Genomic DNA, 19,553 nt, shown 5'->3' on the forward strand with positions numbered 1-19,553 from the left:
GATCTATACAATGTACCTGGGATTAGAGACCACCGACCTTCCGAAAGTAAAGTGGGATATTTTCTCACTTACCGGCGCGAGCGGGATTCGAACCCGCGCCGACAGAGGTGAGAGGCCATGTGATTTTGAGCGCGATATTCTAACCACTCGGCCACGGAGGCCCCCATCCAAATGTATAAACAAAGTAGGACTGAAACGATAAAGCAGTGTCTTAAGAAACTGAATTCAACTTAATTCATCAAAATCAAATGGCTGGATAGTGTTAGGAATGCAATAGCTATTGATAATAAAGCCCTATTAAGACAGTTCCTGGTTTTTTGTTGTTTTTTGGGGTTTTTTTTTTGGGGGGGGGGGGGGGGGATTGGTGTATGTGTGTGTGTGAATCAAAACTGTATAACAAATCTGACATATTTACTAATAATTTCTTTCTCTCACAATAATCAAAGCTTGCTTCTTATATCACAATATCACATATATTAGTACTTCATTTGCATTCAAAATGTACCACCTGTCTACTCTAGAGCCTTTGGGATAAGCAGTGAAGCTGTATGGATGTTTTCAATAAAATAAATTCTACACCTCCTATGAACAGATGAACAAGTTAGCTTTCTCAATCTCCTAAAACCATTCCATAAATCAATTTCAATCAAAAGATATACACCTGCACAAATGAACAAAAATATACAGAATATGTGCTGTGGATTTCTTTAAAAAATTAGACTGAAGACATGAATCATTTTGTTTAATTATAATAAACACATTCAAATTAACAGATGTTCACTTTGTAAGAAAAATCAGACTTAAACTTACTTATCATCATTCACAGAGTGCAGTAGTATGAATTAAACATCAAAAACTTCCAACAATTAATTATACATCTCTTTACAATTTGTTGACACTTAGCATCAGGGTACCATTAAATTTACTCAAGTGAAAATAAGATATGATTTATCACCATAATAGTTCATTGACAAGTCAATTGATTAGTGATCATTTCACACAGTACAACTTCTTCACACTTGACTGTACTTTCCCAGTGCATTTACTCTGTTTTCACCGGGAGGGTAAATTAACCTAAGCTTTGTAATCAGGTACATTGTGGGCCAGTGAAAATGGCAGGCGATCTGCAGAAACTGACACTGACCCATTTTTTCCTATTTTAAAGTGCTTGAAGTATATGTTTACTGCTATTGCTATAAACTACAATCCTGCACGATTATGTATACACTATTCCTCCAAATGTCATCTCATATTGTTACAATTCAATTTCTATATCAGTTTTATTTCAAATTTTTAAAATATAATCCACTACTATGAAACATGTAGTAATTTGCATTATTGAGATAACAGTTAAATTTGCCCTAAAATCCAAGGTCTGAGTTACACTGACTTTATCCTGAAATGTTTGGCATACTTGCATCTATATGCTTATAATATTATTCGTATAAAGCCCTATTAAAACAACAGAAAGTCGTTTCTTGAACTCCTGGTAGCCTCCTTTACATGCAATTGACTGAGTGATAAAAGCGGAATAGAAATCTGCTAACTCACATCCGATCTTCAATACCTAATTTTTTTTTCTTGGCAGTTTATCAGCTTGTTTCTGGTTTACATTAAAAACTTAAAGGTTGTAAAATTACTTTTGCTGGAGTATGCATTTATGAACAAACATGCATGTACCAGCATGAAGTTAAATAATCTGTCTCAGTCCCCTCACCACTGCTCACAGCACAGTGGACCAAGTCCATATTAGGATATCTACTACTCGTCTGCATTTAGTGTCACTTTTGCATTAAGTTCTCAGCATTTCCAGTTTTTAATCGCTTGAATGTAGTGAATTAAAGAACTTTATGCTACAGTCTATATATATATACATAAAAAAAAAACTTGATGTTTTGTTTATAGACAAAATTAATACAAAGTCCCAATCTTAAAAACCACAGGTCGACACAACAATAATGCAACATTTCCCTTGAAATCACTTCATACATATATACCATGGCTTAATATGCAGGGTCCAGTAAAAAGACCCATTCCCAATTGAAAATTGGCCTGTTTTCTCTCAAATTCTGATCGTAAATTTCCCAAAACATCAGCTCACAACCATAATAAGAACGATACCCTCGGATACATGTATCTGTGTTGTTAGGTAAAACCTGCAACGTCTTGGGAACGAGTTGTATAATGGTCGCAATCACCTAGGCGCTTATATAAATAAAATATAAACACACACACCAATATATATATCAGCTGGGCTCGAAATTAACATATGCCCATCAGTCTGCGATATTTTAATGACCCAAAATGTGTTTTTTCTAATTTGACCACATGTCATTTGCAAGATACAAGCATGTTCTACTGTAGGAAAATACATATCCAGATGACCATAGTTAAAGAACAACTGACATTATTATATCTTATTTTATTTTTCAACAGATGACATCAGAAGCTCATGTTCTACTGTGTTTTGCATACATCAGGTACAAAACATTGTTTTCTCCCGAATTAAATCTCAGTAAAGGCCCACCCTCGGTCCAATGGGGCTTAACTTGTCAATCTCTTTTTCTCCTTGTACTACTGGGTTTTTTTTTGGTTTTTTTTATTTATTTGGATCTGATGGTTGTGATTGCAAAATACGCTTGTGAGGTTTGGAATTTCACTGACGAGACCCCTCCCTACACGGGTTGAATATTATTTTACGTCCCTCTTGAAAATATTTCACTCATATGGAGACGTCACCACTGCCGGTAAAGGGCTACATAATTTAGGCCTAGATGCTCGGCGCTTATGGCCATCGAGCAGGAAGGGATCTTTATCATGCCACACCTGCTGTGACACAGGATCTCGGTTTTTGCGATCTCATCCGAAGGATCGCCCCTATTAGTCGCCTCTTACGACAAGCAAGGGGTACTAAGGACCTATTCTAATCCGAAACCCCACGGGAATCCCAACACGGACATTGGAAGTTAATGTAAATATATAGTATGTGCATGTAATTTTTATATATGCACGTACTATATATTTACATTAACTTCCAGTGCCTGTGCCTCCCTATACTTCATAAAAGGCAGGATGGTTGATCATTTTTCGATGCGAAATTTCATTGCTACATGAAAGTCATGACAAAGTCTGAGTCAATCTCACGCTATATTTGTAATATATACAAAACATACAATAAAACATTTACAGGCGCTCCGGACTCCTCTGTTAAATATTTTTAGAAGCCCGATTCCGATTTTACTGGCCTCAGGCATCGGGCCACCGGTTAACGTCGAAGACTGTTGTTAGTATTGATTTCTATCATCATTCATTGACAATATGCTTCAATTTCTTTAGTGCTGCCATATTGTTTTCACAGAAGTGAAAAATAGCAGGTCATTCATAATTATTTCATGTTCTTTCTCTTTTTAATTGATCGATTATGAAAAAATACTCAATAATTGAAATCAGGAGGCCTTTTAAATGTGATAAACATTTCATTGCCAGCGATAATTGGCCCGTCACTATTTTTTACATTGTAGTTCATAATGATTTGATTGTAAGGCTTAAATTAAAATAAAAATTGATTTGTTTGATGTACTCCAACCGACCTGTGAAATTTGCCCCGACCCCGGCGACCCGATCATTTTTTCCGCACTTGGAAATTTTAATTTTTTTTGGTTTTTGCTCCCTGGAAAGTAGACATTCTTCGAATTAGTTTTAAACTTGATGCCATTATTTTATTTGGACTAGTTGTTTTACGAAATTTTTGTTATCAAAATGTCCTTTGGGCGTCTTTCGGTTGAACTACTTTCACTTTGATAATGACCATTGTTAATCCGGGAACTTTTCAAACACTTTTTTATATGAACGATCAAATATACCGCATAACTGCTCCAAATTACCACTTATCTACCAACAAGATAGAGCAAAAAGCTACGAACTCCCCCGTCGAGACCTGATCGTATTAGTGTACAGAAGTTTGAAAGCCATGTTACTTAAATCAAAAATCACGTGGGATAGCACACCAAAATTATGGCGGACCACAAGTCTGCGTTTAAGTTGATGGTCAATATTTCTGAAAAAGCACGCGTAGTATTTTGATATGGGATTATTTAAATGTTATGACAATTCAATAGGTGAAAGACACTTCTACTTTGATTTTAAAGATACGCGAATGGAACATTGTCGTCACTAAAAATTGAACGATGTGGGGAAGTCGGCATTAAAATTATATTGGGCAATATTAAAACTTATTGTAAATTGCCGTCATCATGCAATTCACTTGGATATTCATGGATGACATTAAAGTGTTTAATATGAATGTCATCTGGAATCGATCGGTGGTAATAAAAAGGGATGTTAATTTATTTATTAACAACTGTAGAGGTCCTCATCCGTGACGAAAGCAAAACGTCTTGAGTAAATTTCCGGAGACATTGGAAAATTTACGTGTATTATAAACAATGTGTACAAAATGAATGTTCTAAACTCTATTCTGTCTAGCAGCGTTATGTGTTTAATGAAAACATCAGAAAATTTTCACGACCATGATGACATTCAAAATTTTTTTTTTTTAAAATACCAACCTACCTACCTGACTTGAAAAATGTGGGTCGGAGTACATCAAACAAAAAATTTTTAATGACGGCCTAATAATTCTCAATGGCCATCAACAGTATTGAATTTGATTTACCAATGTACATGTATGCTTTAAAAGAGCTGTTTGATAAAAATGTCAGAAAATCTATGGTTGGTCAAGATAGAAATCTCAAATATAACCTTTCTAAAGTTAATATTGATGTGAACTCACTCTGAGGTACACACCAGAAAAGATCATCTGGACCAATCAGAGCTTCAAAATTCTTGATCATTTAAATAATGCAATATATCAATATGGCAATATGGTTTTCACCCACAATACCCAATACCCATGCAACTCTTAACATTGTTGACAATGTACTAGGTTCAATGAAAAAACAAAAACAAAACAGGACTGTACACAAATGACATATATATATCAGTATCTAAGTATGTACAAAGTATATATAAGTATATACATATCTAAACATATAAGATATATATTGTTGGTACAAAAACATTAATTATTTTAAGGAAAAAATGGGCATTTTGGTACCCAATTGTAAAAATCTCAAATTCTCATTTTTCAAAAAACAAATGAAGAATCGGGTACGGAAACAATTTTTACTTTACTGGTCAAAACAACGTGAAGAGGGTCAGAAATCAGGAAAACTCACAACATATTTTTTGTATAAAGAAATCTTTACTATGGAAAGTTATATATTTTTAGAATCCCTAGAATTAAGAAAAACTCTATGTAGATTTCGAATTAGTGCACATGACTTTCGAATTGAAAGAGGAAGGTGTGAATTTACAAAAACCAATTCTGGCCAGAAGATTTCTTTGGAAAGAAACAAAAGAATATGTGAATTATGTAACCTTAATTGTGTTGAAGATGAATTTCATTTCCTTACTGATTGTCCATTCTATGTTGAAGAGAGAAATATGTTTTTTAATGGTATATACAAGCTCAACAAAAATGTTATCTATCTAACAAATAAGGACAAATTTACTTGGTTGATGATTAATGAAGACAAACCAGTAATTGTCAAATGGAGTGAATATTTAGTGCAAACTTTCAGAAAAAGAAGTGATGCTTTAAAACTGCAAAAATCATTATAGTTTATTATTCATATATTGGTATAATACTGATACTGTCCATCTAATTGTATATATACATGATTAGCAATTCATATATGTATGTACTTGTTTCCCCAACATGCTGCATCCACATGCAGTTTGCAGTCTAGTTAATGTTGTAAACTTTCTTTCTTTTTTGAATTTCCTTCTTTATAAACTGTCTTACTGTTATGCTCTCTGGGCCCAAAATTGGAATAAACTTATCTTATCTATATATAAGTATATACATATATACAAAGTATATCTAAGTATATACAATTATACATACTAAGTATGTACTTCCACAAATACAATTAATTATCTTTACGTGACCAAAAAATGAAAAGGCATTGTTCATTTCTGGGGGAATTCCACATACTAAATTTAAACCAAATGAATACAGTATTTCATAATCTGCATAAAATCTTCATTTAATCAACTTTCACTGCCTTTCCCATAATTAATGGTTGTTTTTGCTAATCAGATGAACACGCTCAACATGTAATGCAATCTCTAGAAGTCCCAGGCTACCATACTGTAATGTATCTAAATGTAGATAGCTACAGCGCATGTAGAAACACTCATTGCATCCCTTGAAAAGAGCTTCCCAGTTTTTACATGGTGGGTGATAACATTCTTAAACTTAGCTTGTTAAATGGTTGTTTGCCACTCTGAAATGATCAGAGTTCAGTGAAACTTGCACACCTGTTTTGCACAATGCTGAGGAAAAATTGGAAATATTCCCAAGAAATCCTTAAATTTCAATGGCAAACTTATTATGATGTTCTACACACACACACACACACATGCACACATCTATATATATAATAAATATATATAAAGAATTTCTCAATCAAGTTCAGACCTATGACACTATATATACATACATGTACAATCTGCCCATTCATATTTTGAGTATCTGACACATGTACTCTCAGTCTATAGATATTCCACATAAATATGTACTTTGCTTATCAAATCTGTTTACACAGTATGTCCAAGCAAATGTGTATATTTGAACTATATCTATCACAAGCCAAATCTTCATATGAAAGCAATACCCATATTGTTAACATTCACTTCTGACATATAAATTTACATTATTGGGATACAGTTTGCTTACTTCATCTACATATGTTACTGATCATCAGGTAAGTATTGCAGAAGATACCATAAATAAAACAATTTATCAGAGGATTTGAAAACATGATTTAGGTCAAGCATGTAAAATAAACTGAGATCACATTTAATAATTGCCTTTTATAGACTGGAACTAACAAGAGCACACAATGTCAGAACAACAAATTTAATATCTGACTAATAAAGTGCTTTTGGATCAACCAAAATACATGCATATATATGTAGCTCAGTTGAACAAAAACTTATTAATATTCACCATTAATCTGATTATGCACAATGAATAAATGCAGGTATCCTTTACTACATGGAAACCCATATAGGTATATATAAACAAATAACTTTACACAGCATCTGCAGCAGTACATGCAGAACTGGTTCAATTACTTTCAGTAGGTATTAATTACAGGTAGACTTTTCTTCAAAACCTTTAAAAGGGTGATTTCATATTTGACAAGTGCCTATAATTATTAAAATTTAGTTATATGTTTTAGTTTAATTACATGGACTTACAGATATAATTATATCATTGTGTGTATCTTGACACAATTTCAAAGTGGATTAATTTGACCACATTTATTGGTGTGACTGTGATATTGTGCTGCAGAAATGTTACTCTAACAACCACTTATTACTCATTTAGCATTATATATACTTACTATTGCTTGACTTCAGATCACGGTGTACCAAAGGTATCGGAGATTCTTCGTGCAGGTAGTGCATACCCCTAGCAATCTGAATGGCCCATTGCACTAAAATTTCAGGAGGAATTCTTCGACCACATAAAACACGATTTAATGATCCACCCGCTGCATATTCTATCACAAGACATAAATTGGGTTCCTTTAAACACACTCCCTTTAATGAAGCAATATTTATGTGATTTAACAACCAAAATACTTTGGCTTCTTGTCTGACACTTTCAATTGTTGCACTAACGGGTTCATCGGGGTCATGTCTAGCAGCTTTCACAGCAACTTCTTCTCCTTTCCACAGACCCCTATAAACTTTGCCAAATCCTCCAATGCCAATAACTTCTTCCAGCTGTAATTCATTAAAATCAATTTCAAATGGTCTATCTGGAATAACTTTTTCCTCTGGGAAACTAAAATTGAGGTTGTTGGTGACAAAGTTACTGGGGAAAATACCAACACTGTTTCCCACCCGTCCCGTCCACCATCCCTCATCCCCTGAAATGTGGGAATCATAGGACAGGACCTCCACCTGACAACCTTTCCTTAATGTCAACTCATCCTCTCTTTTGGCTTCATAATCAAATATTGCTGTCCAATACTTCTCATTGCTACCTTTAGTGTTGTATGCATTGGATTTTCTCGATGCCATCGAAGATGAAAGTGACAAAAATGCACTAGGCATTAGCACATGCTCTCAATTCAACACGGTATCCATTCAAAACCAACACCAACTCTGGTGGAGTTTTGAGAATTTGGGGGTAGATTAATCCATCAAGTGCTAGGTATAAGAAAGTCAAAACTACCCCACATTTAGCCATTAACTTACGTTAAGAATAAATTTCCAAATGAATTAAACACATTTTCAAAAAGATTTTTTCACTCAATACTTCAATCACGGCACAAATCGCCTGTTTTCTAGCAGCTTTGGCATTATCACACCATTGTCTTTCCAAGACCCCGAATAGCCGCCATCTTATGGTACTTTGACCTTGGGGCCAAAAAAGGGTGCGGTATTTTGATTTTTTTTTTGTATTTAATTAATTTCTATAAAATGGACTATATCACAGTAGGCATAACGTATATTCATTTTTAAAATGATTATTTCATTCTTCCTTTTATATGTAAATAAAAGAGTCGTAGGTAAATGGAAATGTCGTAAAAGCGAGAATCTCACGAGACTTGAATTTTAAAAAAAATGGCAGCGCCCATGAAAAAGTTTGTCTCTGGACTCTCATTCATTAAACAGAGGATTCTTTTGCAGAACTTGAGAAAAAGGGCCATTGACTTTGGGAATGTAAATGTTTTTATTTTTATTTTTCTTGCACAGAGTTGTGGTGAGGATAAAATGTTCACAGATCCCTGTATCGTAACTTGGCCCTTCGCTAGATTAGCTAAGGGTCACAGGGGGACACTCCACGGTGTTTCTCTTTTCAGAGAAACGCTGTGAAGCGTCACCCTTGGCTAGCAAAGATGTTAAGCAGGTTGGGAACACTTCGACTTTAGCGAGATATTCTTGCTAAAACGCGAATATCTATCTTTAGTTCAGAAAGTAGACATTACCATAAACAGGATTGTTTTGGTGTCTTTAGTGAAAATAATGGCAAATTCGGTGCAATGCTGAATAAGTTCAACACACATTCAGCATGATGCGATTTGTCTCTATAAAATTTACAACACAGTCAAGAAATTTCATATCAATGTTCCTTCCTTAGAGGAAACGAGGCTGAAATCCAATGCACGGCTCAACAGTAGTATACGGACAAATAGTTCATGTTAAATGTTTTTTGCTATGAATTAACACACATTTATCGGTGTAATCGCTGCTTTTGTCTGCAATGGAAACTTTTTATGATTTATGTTGATGGTCGACAGTTGACACTTTTCCAGGTATCGCTAGAGGTTGACTGCCGACAGGTCAACAGTTGACATTTTCCTAGGTATCGCTAGAGGTTGCCAGGTCGATAGTTGACACTTCTCCAGTTATCGCTAGAAGAGGGTAAGGTTGACGGTTGACAGATCGACAGTTGACACTTTTCCAGGTATCACTAGAGGAGGGTAAGGTCGATGGTTGACAGGTCGACAGTTGACACTTCTCCAGGTGTCACTAGGGGAGGGTAAGTTGATGCTTTACTGTCGACATGTCAACTGTTCACAAATATTTGAAGTGTCAACCTGTCAACCATTGACAAATTTATGAACTGTTGACCTGTCAACGATTGACAAATATATGAACTGTCAACCGTCGACCTGTCAACCATAACACAGGGCGAATTTACTATATCCATATACTGGAGTGGTGTTTCAATCATCGATTATAATAAAAAATCAGTCATTTGTTGGCACATTCTAAGCGCTCGATTATTAAAATTTTAATCCAATTTGAATTAATCGGTATTTATGCCCCTGAGATTGAAGATCGGGGGGGGGGGGGGGGGGGGGGGGCATATTGTTTTTGTCCTGTCTGTCATTCTGTAATTCTGTCTGAAACTTTAACCTTGCTAATAACTTTTGAACAGTAAGTGCTAGAGCTTTGATATTTCACATGCGTATTCCTTGTGACAAAACCTTTCCGTGGGTACCAATATTTTTGACCCTGTGACCTTGAGTCCTTGACCTTGGAGTTTGACCTACATTTTGAAAATTTTAACCTTGCTAATAACTTTTGAACAGTAAGTGATGGAGCTTTGATATTTCACATGAGTATTCCTTGTGACAAGACCTTTCCATTTGTACTAAACCTTTTGACCTTGATTGACATTGGTCATAACTTCTAAATGGTAAATATTAGAGCTTTCATATTGTACATGAGCATTTCTTATGACAAGATGTTTCTGCTGGTACCAAGATATTTGTCCTTGTGACCTTGGCTATCTTCGGAATTAGCCATTATCGGGGGCATTTGTATTTCACAAACATCTTGTTTTAGATTTTGTTTTCTTGACGAATTGAGTTTTTATAGAATATTCTTTTAACCTAAAAGTTTCGTTTATCATAATGGCAGTGCTCATGGAAGCGAAAGGCATTGGTCTACATCCATACCCGGATACTAAAACATGGTCGGATAGACGTACTTTTGATTCAGACATATAAACGAAGGACCATCTATCAAAGAGAATCTTGATACAAGCAAAGTCACACGTGTGTGAATTTTGTAGAAAAAGCCAAGATAAGTAAATCATGTGTTTCCTATTCCAACCTGAAAAAAATAGGGCAGGTAGGTCGGGAAAACATTTTATTTTATTTTAACATTTTATTGTTTAAAATTCAACTTTGACAAGAAACGAAATGAGAAAAACAAAGTTCATTTTTTTCTCCTAAAAGTGCGGCTTACTAATGGCAGTTTTCCATGTGAATAACAGTCTTTACTAAGAGGAAGTACAGTTTTATACTGTTTTTTAAGATCCTGAGATGTTTCACTGCTACTAACAACCCTGTGTCTAATGTAGGGTCAACATCCGGTTCACATATAAACTCTAAATATTTCATTTCAAATCCGGCTAAATCACCAACAGAAATACTGCCCATATGGCTCCATGTTTATGGAATGCAGTTTATTAAGAAAAACACCCTATGTAAGCATTTTCACAGACGTATTATGTCTCGTTTGTGATACTCTTGTTAGCTCAAGTGAGCTTTTCTGATCGCCTGTTGTCCATCTGTAAACTTTTTATATTTTCGACTTTTTCTCCAGAACCACTATACCAATTATAACCAAACTTGGCCAAAGCTTCCTTGGGTGAAGGGCTTTCAAGTTTGTTCAAATGAAGGGCCATGCCCCCTTCAAAAGAATGATAATCACAAAAATGCAAAAATAGGGTGGGGTCATTTAAAAAATCTTCTTCTCAAGAACCACTGGGCTAGAAGAGCTGAAATTTACATGAAAGCATCCTGACATAGTGCAGATTGAAGTTTGTTAAAATCATGACCCCCGGGGGTAAGATGAGGCAACAATAGGGGATCAAAGTTTTACATACAAATATATAGGGAAAATATTTAAAAATTTCTTCTCAAAAATTGGGCCAGGAAAGTGGAAATTTACATGAAATTTTTCTGTCATAGTACAGATTCAAGTTTGTTCAAATCATGACCCCCAGGAGTAAGATGAGACGACAATGATATGACTGAATTCTTAAAATATTACCCAACATTGGAAACTTTTAAATCCGCTTATCTTAGAATTTTTTTTCATTCGGGAAATTAAAACCATATAGATTTGTTTCTGATTATTTTCAGTTTTATTTTTATTTGTTTATTTATTTATTTTGTTTTATTTTCAGTTTTAAATATGTAAATAGCATACATGTATGTATACAACATATCTTCATATTCTATTTTATATTCATCATCATCATCGGTATTTTGATTAACGTGCAGGATTTGGTGCATTTTCCACAGCAGTGGGCTCCCTTCCAGGTAACTGGCTTGCTGCATGCATGGCAGACCTAACATTTGACTTCCAGGCATCTCTGTCCACGGGGTTGACATCACGAAGTCCCCACTCACGCTGGTCTTTTTCTAACTGTGCTTTCCAGGTCATCTTTGGTCTTCCTGGTTGTCGTCCTCCCTCTTTTTTCATATTAAAGACATTATTGATTGCCCCACTGGATCTAGCAACGTGCCCAAACCAGCGTAGCCTCTTCTCCCGCAGGATAGCATCGAGGTCATCGATCCCAAGTCGTGCCAGTAGCTCGCTTGATCTGACACTAGCCATGTCTACTGGCTTTACCCTGCAAATCTGTCTGACCACGGCTCTGTCATTTTGTCGTAGGCGAAGGAGGTCTGGTTTTGGCAAGGGCCATGTCTCACTTGCATACAGCATTGCGCTACGCAGATATGTACTGTACAACCTGCCACGGGTCTTATAGGAAAGATGACGGGAAGAGAGGACAGGCAGTACCTCCCTAAATTTATTCCAGGCCGTCTTCACTCAGAAACGTCTTCCGTATTGTATCTGTATAATACTGCTGTCTGTATATATGTTTTCAGGACCACAATGTATACTAGTTTTAAACTAATTGTGCTATCCTGTTTAAATAAAGGACATTATTATTATTATTATTATTTACAATAGGGGATCAAAGTTTACATACGAATATATAGGGAAAATCTTGAAAAATCTTCTTCTCAAGAAACACTGAGGCAGAAAAGCTGAGATTTACATGAAAGCTTCCTGACATAGTGCAGATTCAAGTTTGTGAAACTCATGACCCCTGGGGTTAGGATGGGGCCACAAAGGGGATCAAAATTTTACATAACTAATAAATAGAAAAAAAAATTCTGCCTAAGAACCATTAGGCTAAAGAAGTTTACATTTGCACAGAATTTCCCTGACATAGTGCAGATTGAAGTTTGTTAAAATCATGGTCCCCGAGGGTAAGATGGGGCCACAGTAGGGAAGAAAATTTTTACATACAAATATATAGGAAAAATCATTAAAAATTTTCTTTTTAAAAATCACTGGCCAGGGAAGTTTACATTTACATAAAAGCTCCATTACAAAGTGCAGATTAAATTTTGTAAAAATCATGGCCCCCTGGGAGTAGGTTTCACAAACTTCAAATATTTTTGAAAATTTTCCTATTTGCATGTAAATCTTTAAATATGAGTCAAGGTGACTCAGGTGAGCAATGTGGCCCATGGGCCTCTTGTTCTTATTGTTGGCTCAAGTTGTTAGTCCTCATGTGCTTGGGGCTATTTATCGATCTTTATCATACATTATGAGTTATTGACAGTTTGACACACACACACAAAAGCAACATGTTGATAGGGTGTAATAAATTATGTTGAGGAACATACATTGAATACAATAACTTCAATTTTGGCTATTCAAATTTACATGATGAGACATGTATGTATAAAATTACACACTTCTATAATTCATAATACACCATTGTTTGTGCAAAATCCTCTTATATTTAAAATAAGTTAATTGGTACATGTATGAAAATCTACAGTTTTTTGAAAGAACACAGAAATTTGCTCCATGTGGAGAGAAATGTGTCCACTGTATTAAGTGATCTGTGTGTACATTCTACTGTTAGGAGAAGGTAACTAGTTCATGGAATACCATTTTCCTTATAGCCTTACTATTTAAAAAAATGTGGTCTTCAAAAGGATATTTTCACAATGTAAAAAGTTCTCAGTGATTTTTCATATAACTTTCATAATAATATAAACATATTTTGCAGGTAAAGTATTGTAGCCAAGCAAACCATACTTCCACCGAACAAAATGTCGAATATGAAGAGTCAACAGAAGAGTTTAAGCATGTTGAAAAATTTCTACATGCCAAAATGATTCCAGAACCTCCTCAACATGTAGCATATCCAACTCCCTCAGGCTGGTTCCCACAGACAGGTTAGTATAATGTCCAATTCCCTAGACTGGTTCCCACCAACAGGTCATTACACTTTAAGTAGCATATCCAACTCCCTAGACTGGTTCCCACCAACAGGTCAGTACACTATATGTAGCATATCCATCTCTCTCAGGCTGGTTCCCACCAACAGGTCAGTATAATATCCAACTCCCTAGACTGATGAACACCAACAGGTCAGAATGCATGTCATTACAGGTATTATTATACCTCAGTATGAGAATTCTATGCAACGCATTATCTGATTGGTCTACATAGTCATGTGCCAGGGATGATAAAACTTCATTTCTCTCTCTCAAACATCATATCTCCCCATCATATTTCTCCCCTTGGGCAGCCTCATTCATTTTGCATAAATTTAACGTCCTGCAAAATAGACCAAGTTTATAGTGATGTCACAGGAAGTCCGAGTTACTTTCGGCACAAAATATACGGGTCTCTGATACACAGTTAAATTGCCTGGTTTTGCTTTTCGTTGCGGCAAGACAATTCCAGGGCACTTTCATTGTATCATACTATGATAGTAATAGAATAATCATTTAGCATCTTTAAAAGTTAATACCAGCTGCCTGGATTTTAAACTTTTCAATCAACCTTGTGAATTAATTTAATTAACAAATATTTTTAAAATTTTATAGAGAAAAAAGGGCATGGCACAGCGCCATGCTAGTTTGATTTAGATTTAACACTAACACATTTTGAATGTAGCTACATAAAAATTGATAAGAATAATTATTTTGTTTTTAACATTTGATTTAAATATATGCAGTATTGTATTACAAAATTTGCAAAGACTCAAAGGGTCATGGACACAATCTAAAAATTTTATTTTTCTAGTTCTAATGTTTGCAATGCTTAACTAAGATATTTCTAATGTTTACAATGCTCAACTAAGGTATTTCTTATGTTTACAATGCTCAACTAAGGTATTTCTTATGTTTACAATGTGAATGTACCTTTACATACCTGTACACTTTCATTTGACTTTTACACTGTAATAATAATGGAAAGAAAAAACAACAATGCACTTATATGTAGCTCTGTGTGTACTATTGAATTATTGAAATTTGTATCTACCAGACTTGATCTTTGTGTACTATTGAATTATTGAAATTTGTATCTACCAGACTTGACCTATGTGTACTATTGAATTATTGAAATTCGTATCTCCAGACTTAACCTATGTGCATTTGCTTTCATATTTATGAAGACTAAAGGGTGTGCATATTGTTGCAGAAGAAGCCAAAAAGCTGCCATACTTCATTCACAGAAATAGGAATCACAACATGCCTGTATATCTTATAAAGAAAGGACCACTTGAACGAATAAAAATTCTGAAGGTAGATGGAGACTTGCAGGTAAAATTCTATTGTGTAGATTTCTACTCAATTCTGTTTACTAATTTTCTTTCCTTATCACTAGGCAGAAATCATTTGTAAGCTACTAAAATGCTGGAGAGTTTTATCATTGTGAAAAGACTGTGTTTGAAAACTTCATAATCTCCAAAATTGTTAGATTTAAGTCATCAGTGATTTTTATACACCCATAATAGATGAGTCATATCATTATTCATGTGTCACCACATTATGGATCAGATAAAAACAGTACTTATAATGCTAAAATCTTCAATCTACACATGTTCCCATCGATTAGAGGAAGAAGCCTATTGTTAAGGGTCACAATTACTGTAAGTCCTGCAAAAATCAATCATACGATTTCAAAGATTTAACAATTTATTTACTGTAAAATATATCAATGAAAAATATTAACTTTAATACAGTTGTAACAGGAAAGGGAGAAAATGCAACGGACCAGACTGGGATTCGAACCCAGGCCCCCTGAATCTCTAGTCAGGTGCTCTACCAACTGAGCTAACTGGCCACCTGTGATCGAACCCGGCCGACCGCTACATTCCTCCCTCCTTAAATGTCTTCACACCCTGAAGACATCAACCCAGGATCTTTATCCCCTGGCAGGCATTTTCACCTGTCAGTTCCAGGGGCTGGTCACGGTACCAAATGTAACAGGAAAGGGAGAAAATGCAACGGACCAGACCGGGATTCGAACCCGGGCCCCCTGAATCTCTAGTCAGGTGCTCTACCAACTGAGCTAACTGGCCACCTGTGATCGAACCCGGCCGACCGCTACACAGTAATCAAAGTTCACAAAGCAGTGTCCATTGTTTTGTAGCGGTCAGCCGGGTTCGAACACCGGTGGCCAGATAGCTCAGTTTGTAGAGCACCTGACTAGAGATTTAGGGGGCACAGGTTTCGAATCCTGGTCTGTTACATTTCTCCCTTAATGTTACAGTTTGTTTACTGCTGAATTGTATTCACACATGAGAGTAAGCCTGTTTATAAATAGTGCTGTTAAAATCGGCCATTGAGTCCAGCCCTTGGTAATGTATCCAATGTCATTCTATAGAGTCCCTCTTACCTCAAAATTTTAAAACGGCCTAATTATACTAAAATAAAATTCTAGAGAATTCTATTCCTAGAGAGTGTACAGAATGAGTAAACAGGTTATTACGTCACCTTTTTGATGAACTCTCCCAAACAGTGTTTTTAAAATAGAACATCTTTTCCAGATTTCTCAGAAACTAGGTCATTTGTGTCAATATGTAACACATGTTGTACACAACACAGGGTAATTTTCTAGACACACAAAAAAAGAGAAATAGAGTCAGTACTAATATGGCTAGGATAATAGAACTTGATATGCATGCATATTCAACCATCATAGATGTGCGTCTGTCCATCCGTATACACTAGGATCATGAAACTTGGTACACATTCCCCAAAATTAGGGGGAAGAAGCCTTTAGATTTTCAAGGTCAAACTTATGGATAGAAACAGAATAAGACTATGATAATCAAACTTGATACATATATTCAACCATCCTAGACGGGTTGTATTATGGTATGATGCTATGTTTTTGTGTGTGTCTGTCTGTTGATCCATCAGCACCTTGTGTGGAGGATAAAAAGAGTACCGATAAGACTTGAATAATCATACATGGTACACATGGGGAGAGGAAGATGCCTGTCATTTCTCAAGTTCAAAAGTCAAGGTCGGGATAAAAAACAGTACTAATAATACTAGGATCATCAAACTTGGTGTTGGTGCCAAGCATATTATGAAAAGTAATAATTTTGCTGCTCAAATTCATTAGAGTGAAATCTGTCTTCAATATCATGATGTTTAACAAAGTCTTCTTAGAAGAACTTTTATTTAAATCTCTCCGATATCAGAGAAAGTGTCGAAAAAAACACTGCCCGGGCCATTGTATTCCTGTGGATGTTTACTGTTGCCTCTCTGAATACATTGGATTTTGTAGCATGAGCATTTTTCATTCTCAATATGATATAGTTTCTTTCCGTCCTATATACATTTCTAGAGCAGTTATTTGACACTGATTATTAAAGTGGTGTAGTAAAAAAAAAAACCTGCTCATATGAAAATACTTCGTTAATTGGAAGGAGAAGAAATTATTGGTATTTTATATTAATCCTCTTCTTTGAATGAGTATACATGGGGAGTTGTTTCAACATCTGATCTAAATAAATTACATGTAGAAATTTACAGGACTGTTTTAATCATTGAAAAAACAAGCTGTTGGAATTTAAATATTATGTTAATCTTTGACTCAGGTGTCTCAAAAAGCAACTTATTAATATCATATATTACATTGAGTTAAACTGGATGTATTTTTCAGCTATTTTCTGCCGATTTAAAGGAATTTCTGTCCAGAAAACATCCTTCAAAGGAGCATTACACTCAAATCAATGAAATCAACAACAAAGTCGTCGTCAGGGGAGATTATTTACAAGAAGTGGTGGAATTTTTGAAGGAGAAAGGATTTTAAAATGGCATTCTATGTATCTGTTTCAAAGTTTGTTAATAAAATATTCCATTCAATAAACTGATGACTTTATATTTGTTAATTAGCTTTTGTTGAGTCTGCATATTACCGGGATACTATATTTTACCATCTTCATCATAAATTCCTCTTCTGTCATTTTGTTTATCAATCATTTACATGTATATAAAATAATATCTATTTAAGAAATAAGTTTTGTGTTTGAATGTAGGTGACGGTATGAACTGCGACATTTCACGACCACATACTTCATTCAGCTCATTAGCGCTTCATGAAAAGTATGCCAGCGTGACATGTTGCTTGTCATACACTCGTGAATTTTCAAAAATGAAATTTTATTTTTACATATACATTCTACTTTCATTTATGTTGGAATTAAAATAGACATACAATATTTATCAAGATTCATACCTGCATTGTTATACCCTCCGAACGAAGTTCAGGGGGGTATATAGGAATCACTCTATCTGTCCATCCGTCTGTCTGTCTGTCTGTGCAGATTCGTGTCCGGGCCATAACTTCTTTGTTCTTTGACTTAGGCATACCATATTTGGCACACAGGTGGATCACCATGAGACGATGTGTTGAGTACCTTCATGACCTCTATATGACCTTGACCTCAAGGTCAAAATTAAAGGTTTTTACAATGGATTCGTGCCAGGGCCATGACTTCTTTGTACTTTGACACAGGCATACCATATTTGACACATGAGTGTATCACCATGAGACGATGTGTTGGGTACCTTCATGACCTCTATATGACCTTGAACTTTGACCTCAAGGTCAAAATTGATTATAGGGTTTTGACATAGTCATGCCATAAGACATGGGTGTATCACCATGAGACTGTGTTGTGTACATTCATGACCTCTTTATGACCTTGACCTTTGATCTCAAGGTTAAAATTATAGGTTTATACCATGGATTTGTGTTCGGACTATATCTTCCATTTTCTTCTACAAAGGCATACCATATTTTTACACTCGGGAAAGAGGTAATTTATACCTATTAAAAACACCCTTTGGGAGAATGGGGTAAGCGGGGGATATTCTTAGTGAGCATTGCTCACAGTACCTCTTCTTTATGACTGCAACACATTCTGTGAGAAAATAGCTATCATTACAATTTGTAAAGATATCAAAGGCAAAAACATTAGAAATGTAAGATATATATACTACTCAAAATTTGATAAGGATCATAGATATTTTTCTGTTTAAAAAATTAATAACTGGCAATATTGTGTCCAAGTGAAATCAAAAACGTCTTCAACAAACTTGCACATGCATTTCATGCCATGGGAAATGCGTTTCTCATCACAGTTTATGCTTTTACTACCATTGCACGATTTTCACTCGGGCATCGGTGTCTGATTCTTTCCAAAATTTCAAACTCACTTGAGTGTTTACACTATGTTTATCAACACAATGCCCCCTCAACGTGTAAGGCGTCGCCTGACGACAGAACTACTGGGCAGATGTATTGGAATGCTTGACGCTGGCTATTCACAACTTGACGTTGCAAATGCACTAAACGTCAGCCAGAGCGTTGTAAACAGGGCCTTGAACCGACAGCAAACTTTTGGTACAGCAGCACACCGACATGGGGGTGGTCGTCAGAGGTCGACAACCCAACGCCAAGACCATTTTGTGGCTCTTCAGGCACGACGTCATCCCTTCTGGGCAGCAACCAGCCTACGTAACGACCTCCTGAACGCCTCGGGGGTGAATGTGTCCAATCAGACGATACGGAATCGGCTTCACAATGCAGGTCTCAACTCGAGAAGGGCA

General features: G+C 35.6%; 2 protein-coding genes across 2 annotated transcripts in view; one reads left to right on the forward strand and one right to left on the reverse strand.

Moving 5' to 3' along the window:
- The window catches only part of LOC125649771 (mitogen-activated protein kinase kinase kinase 11-like), a 51,582-nt gene extending 42,980 nt beyond the window's left edge, over positions 1 to 8,602 (reverse strand). Inside the window, exon 1 of the mRNA XM_048877515.2 lies at positions 7,476 to 8,602. Coding sequence (XP_048733472.1) covers positions 7,476 to 8,193 — 718 coding nt within the window. The 5' untranslated portion in view covers positions 8,194 to 8,602. The remainder of the gene's footprint in view (positions 1 to 7,475) is intronic.
- A 37-nt stretch (positions 8,603 to 8,639) lies between these two features.
- LOC125649782 (39S ribosomal protein L49, mitochondrial-like) lies at positions 8,640 to 17,808 on the forward strand. The gene is made up of 4 exons (XM_048877557.2): positions 8,640 to 8,805; positions 13,700 to 13,868; positions 15,124 to 15,245; positions 17,602 to 17,808. The coding sequence occupies exons 1-4, from the start codon at positions 8,707 to 8,709 to the stop codon at positions 17,749 to 17,751; spliced, it is 540 nt and encodes a 179-aa protein (XP_048733514.2). The 5' UTR covers positions 8,640 to 8,706; the 3' UTR covers positions 17,752 to 17,808.
- Positions 17,809 to 19,553: the final 1,745 nt, after the last annotated feature.

This window comes from Ostrea edulis, chromosome 5, assembly GCF_947568905.1.
Source record: "Ostrea edulis chromosome 5, xbOstEdul1.1, whole genome shotgun sequence".
NCBI classification, from domain to species: Eukaryota; Metazoa; Mollusca; class Bivalvia; order Ostreida; family Ostreidae; genus Ostrea; species Ostrea edulis.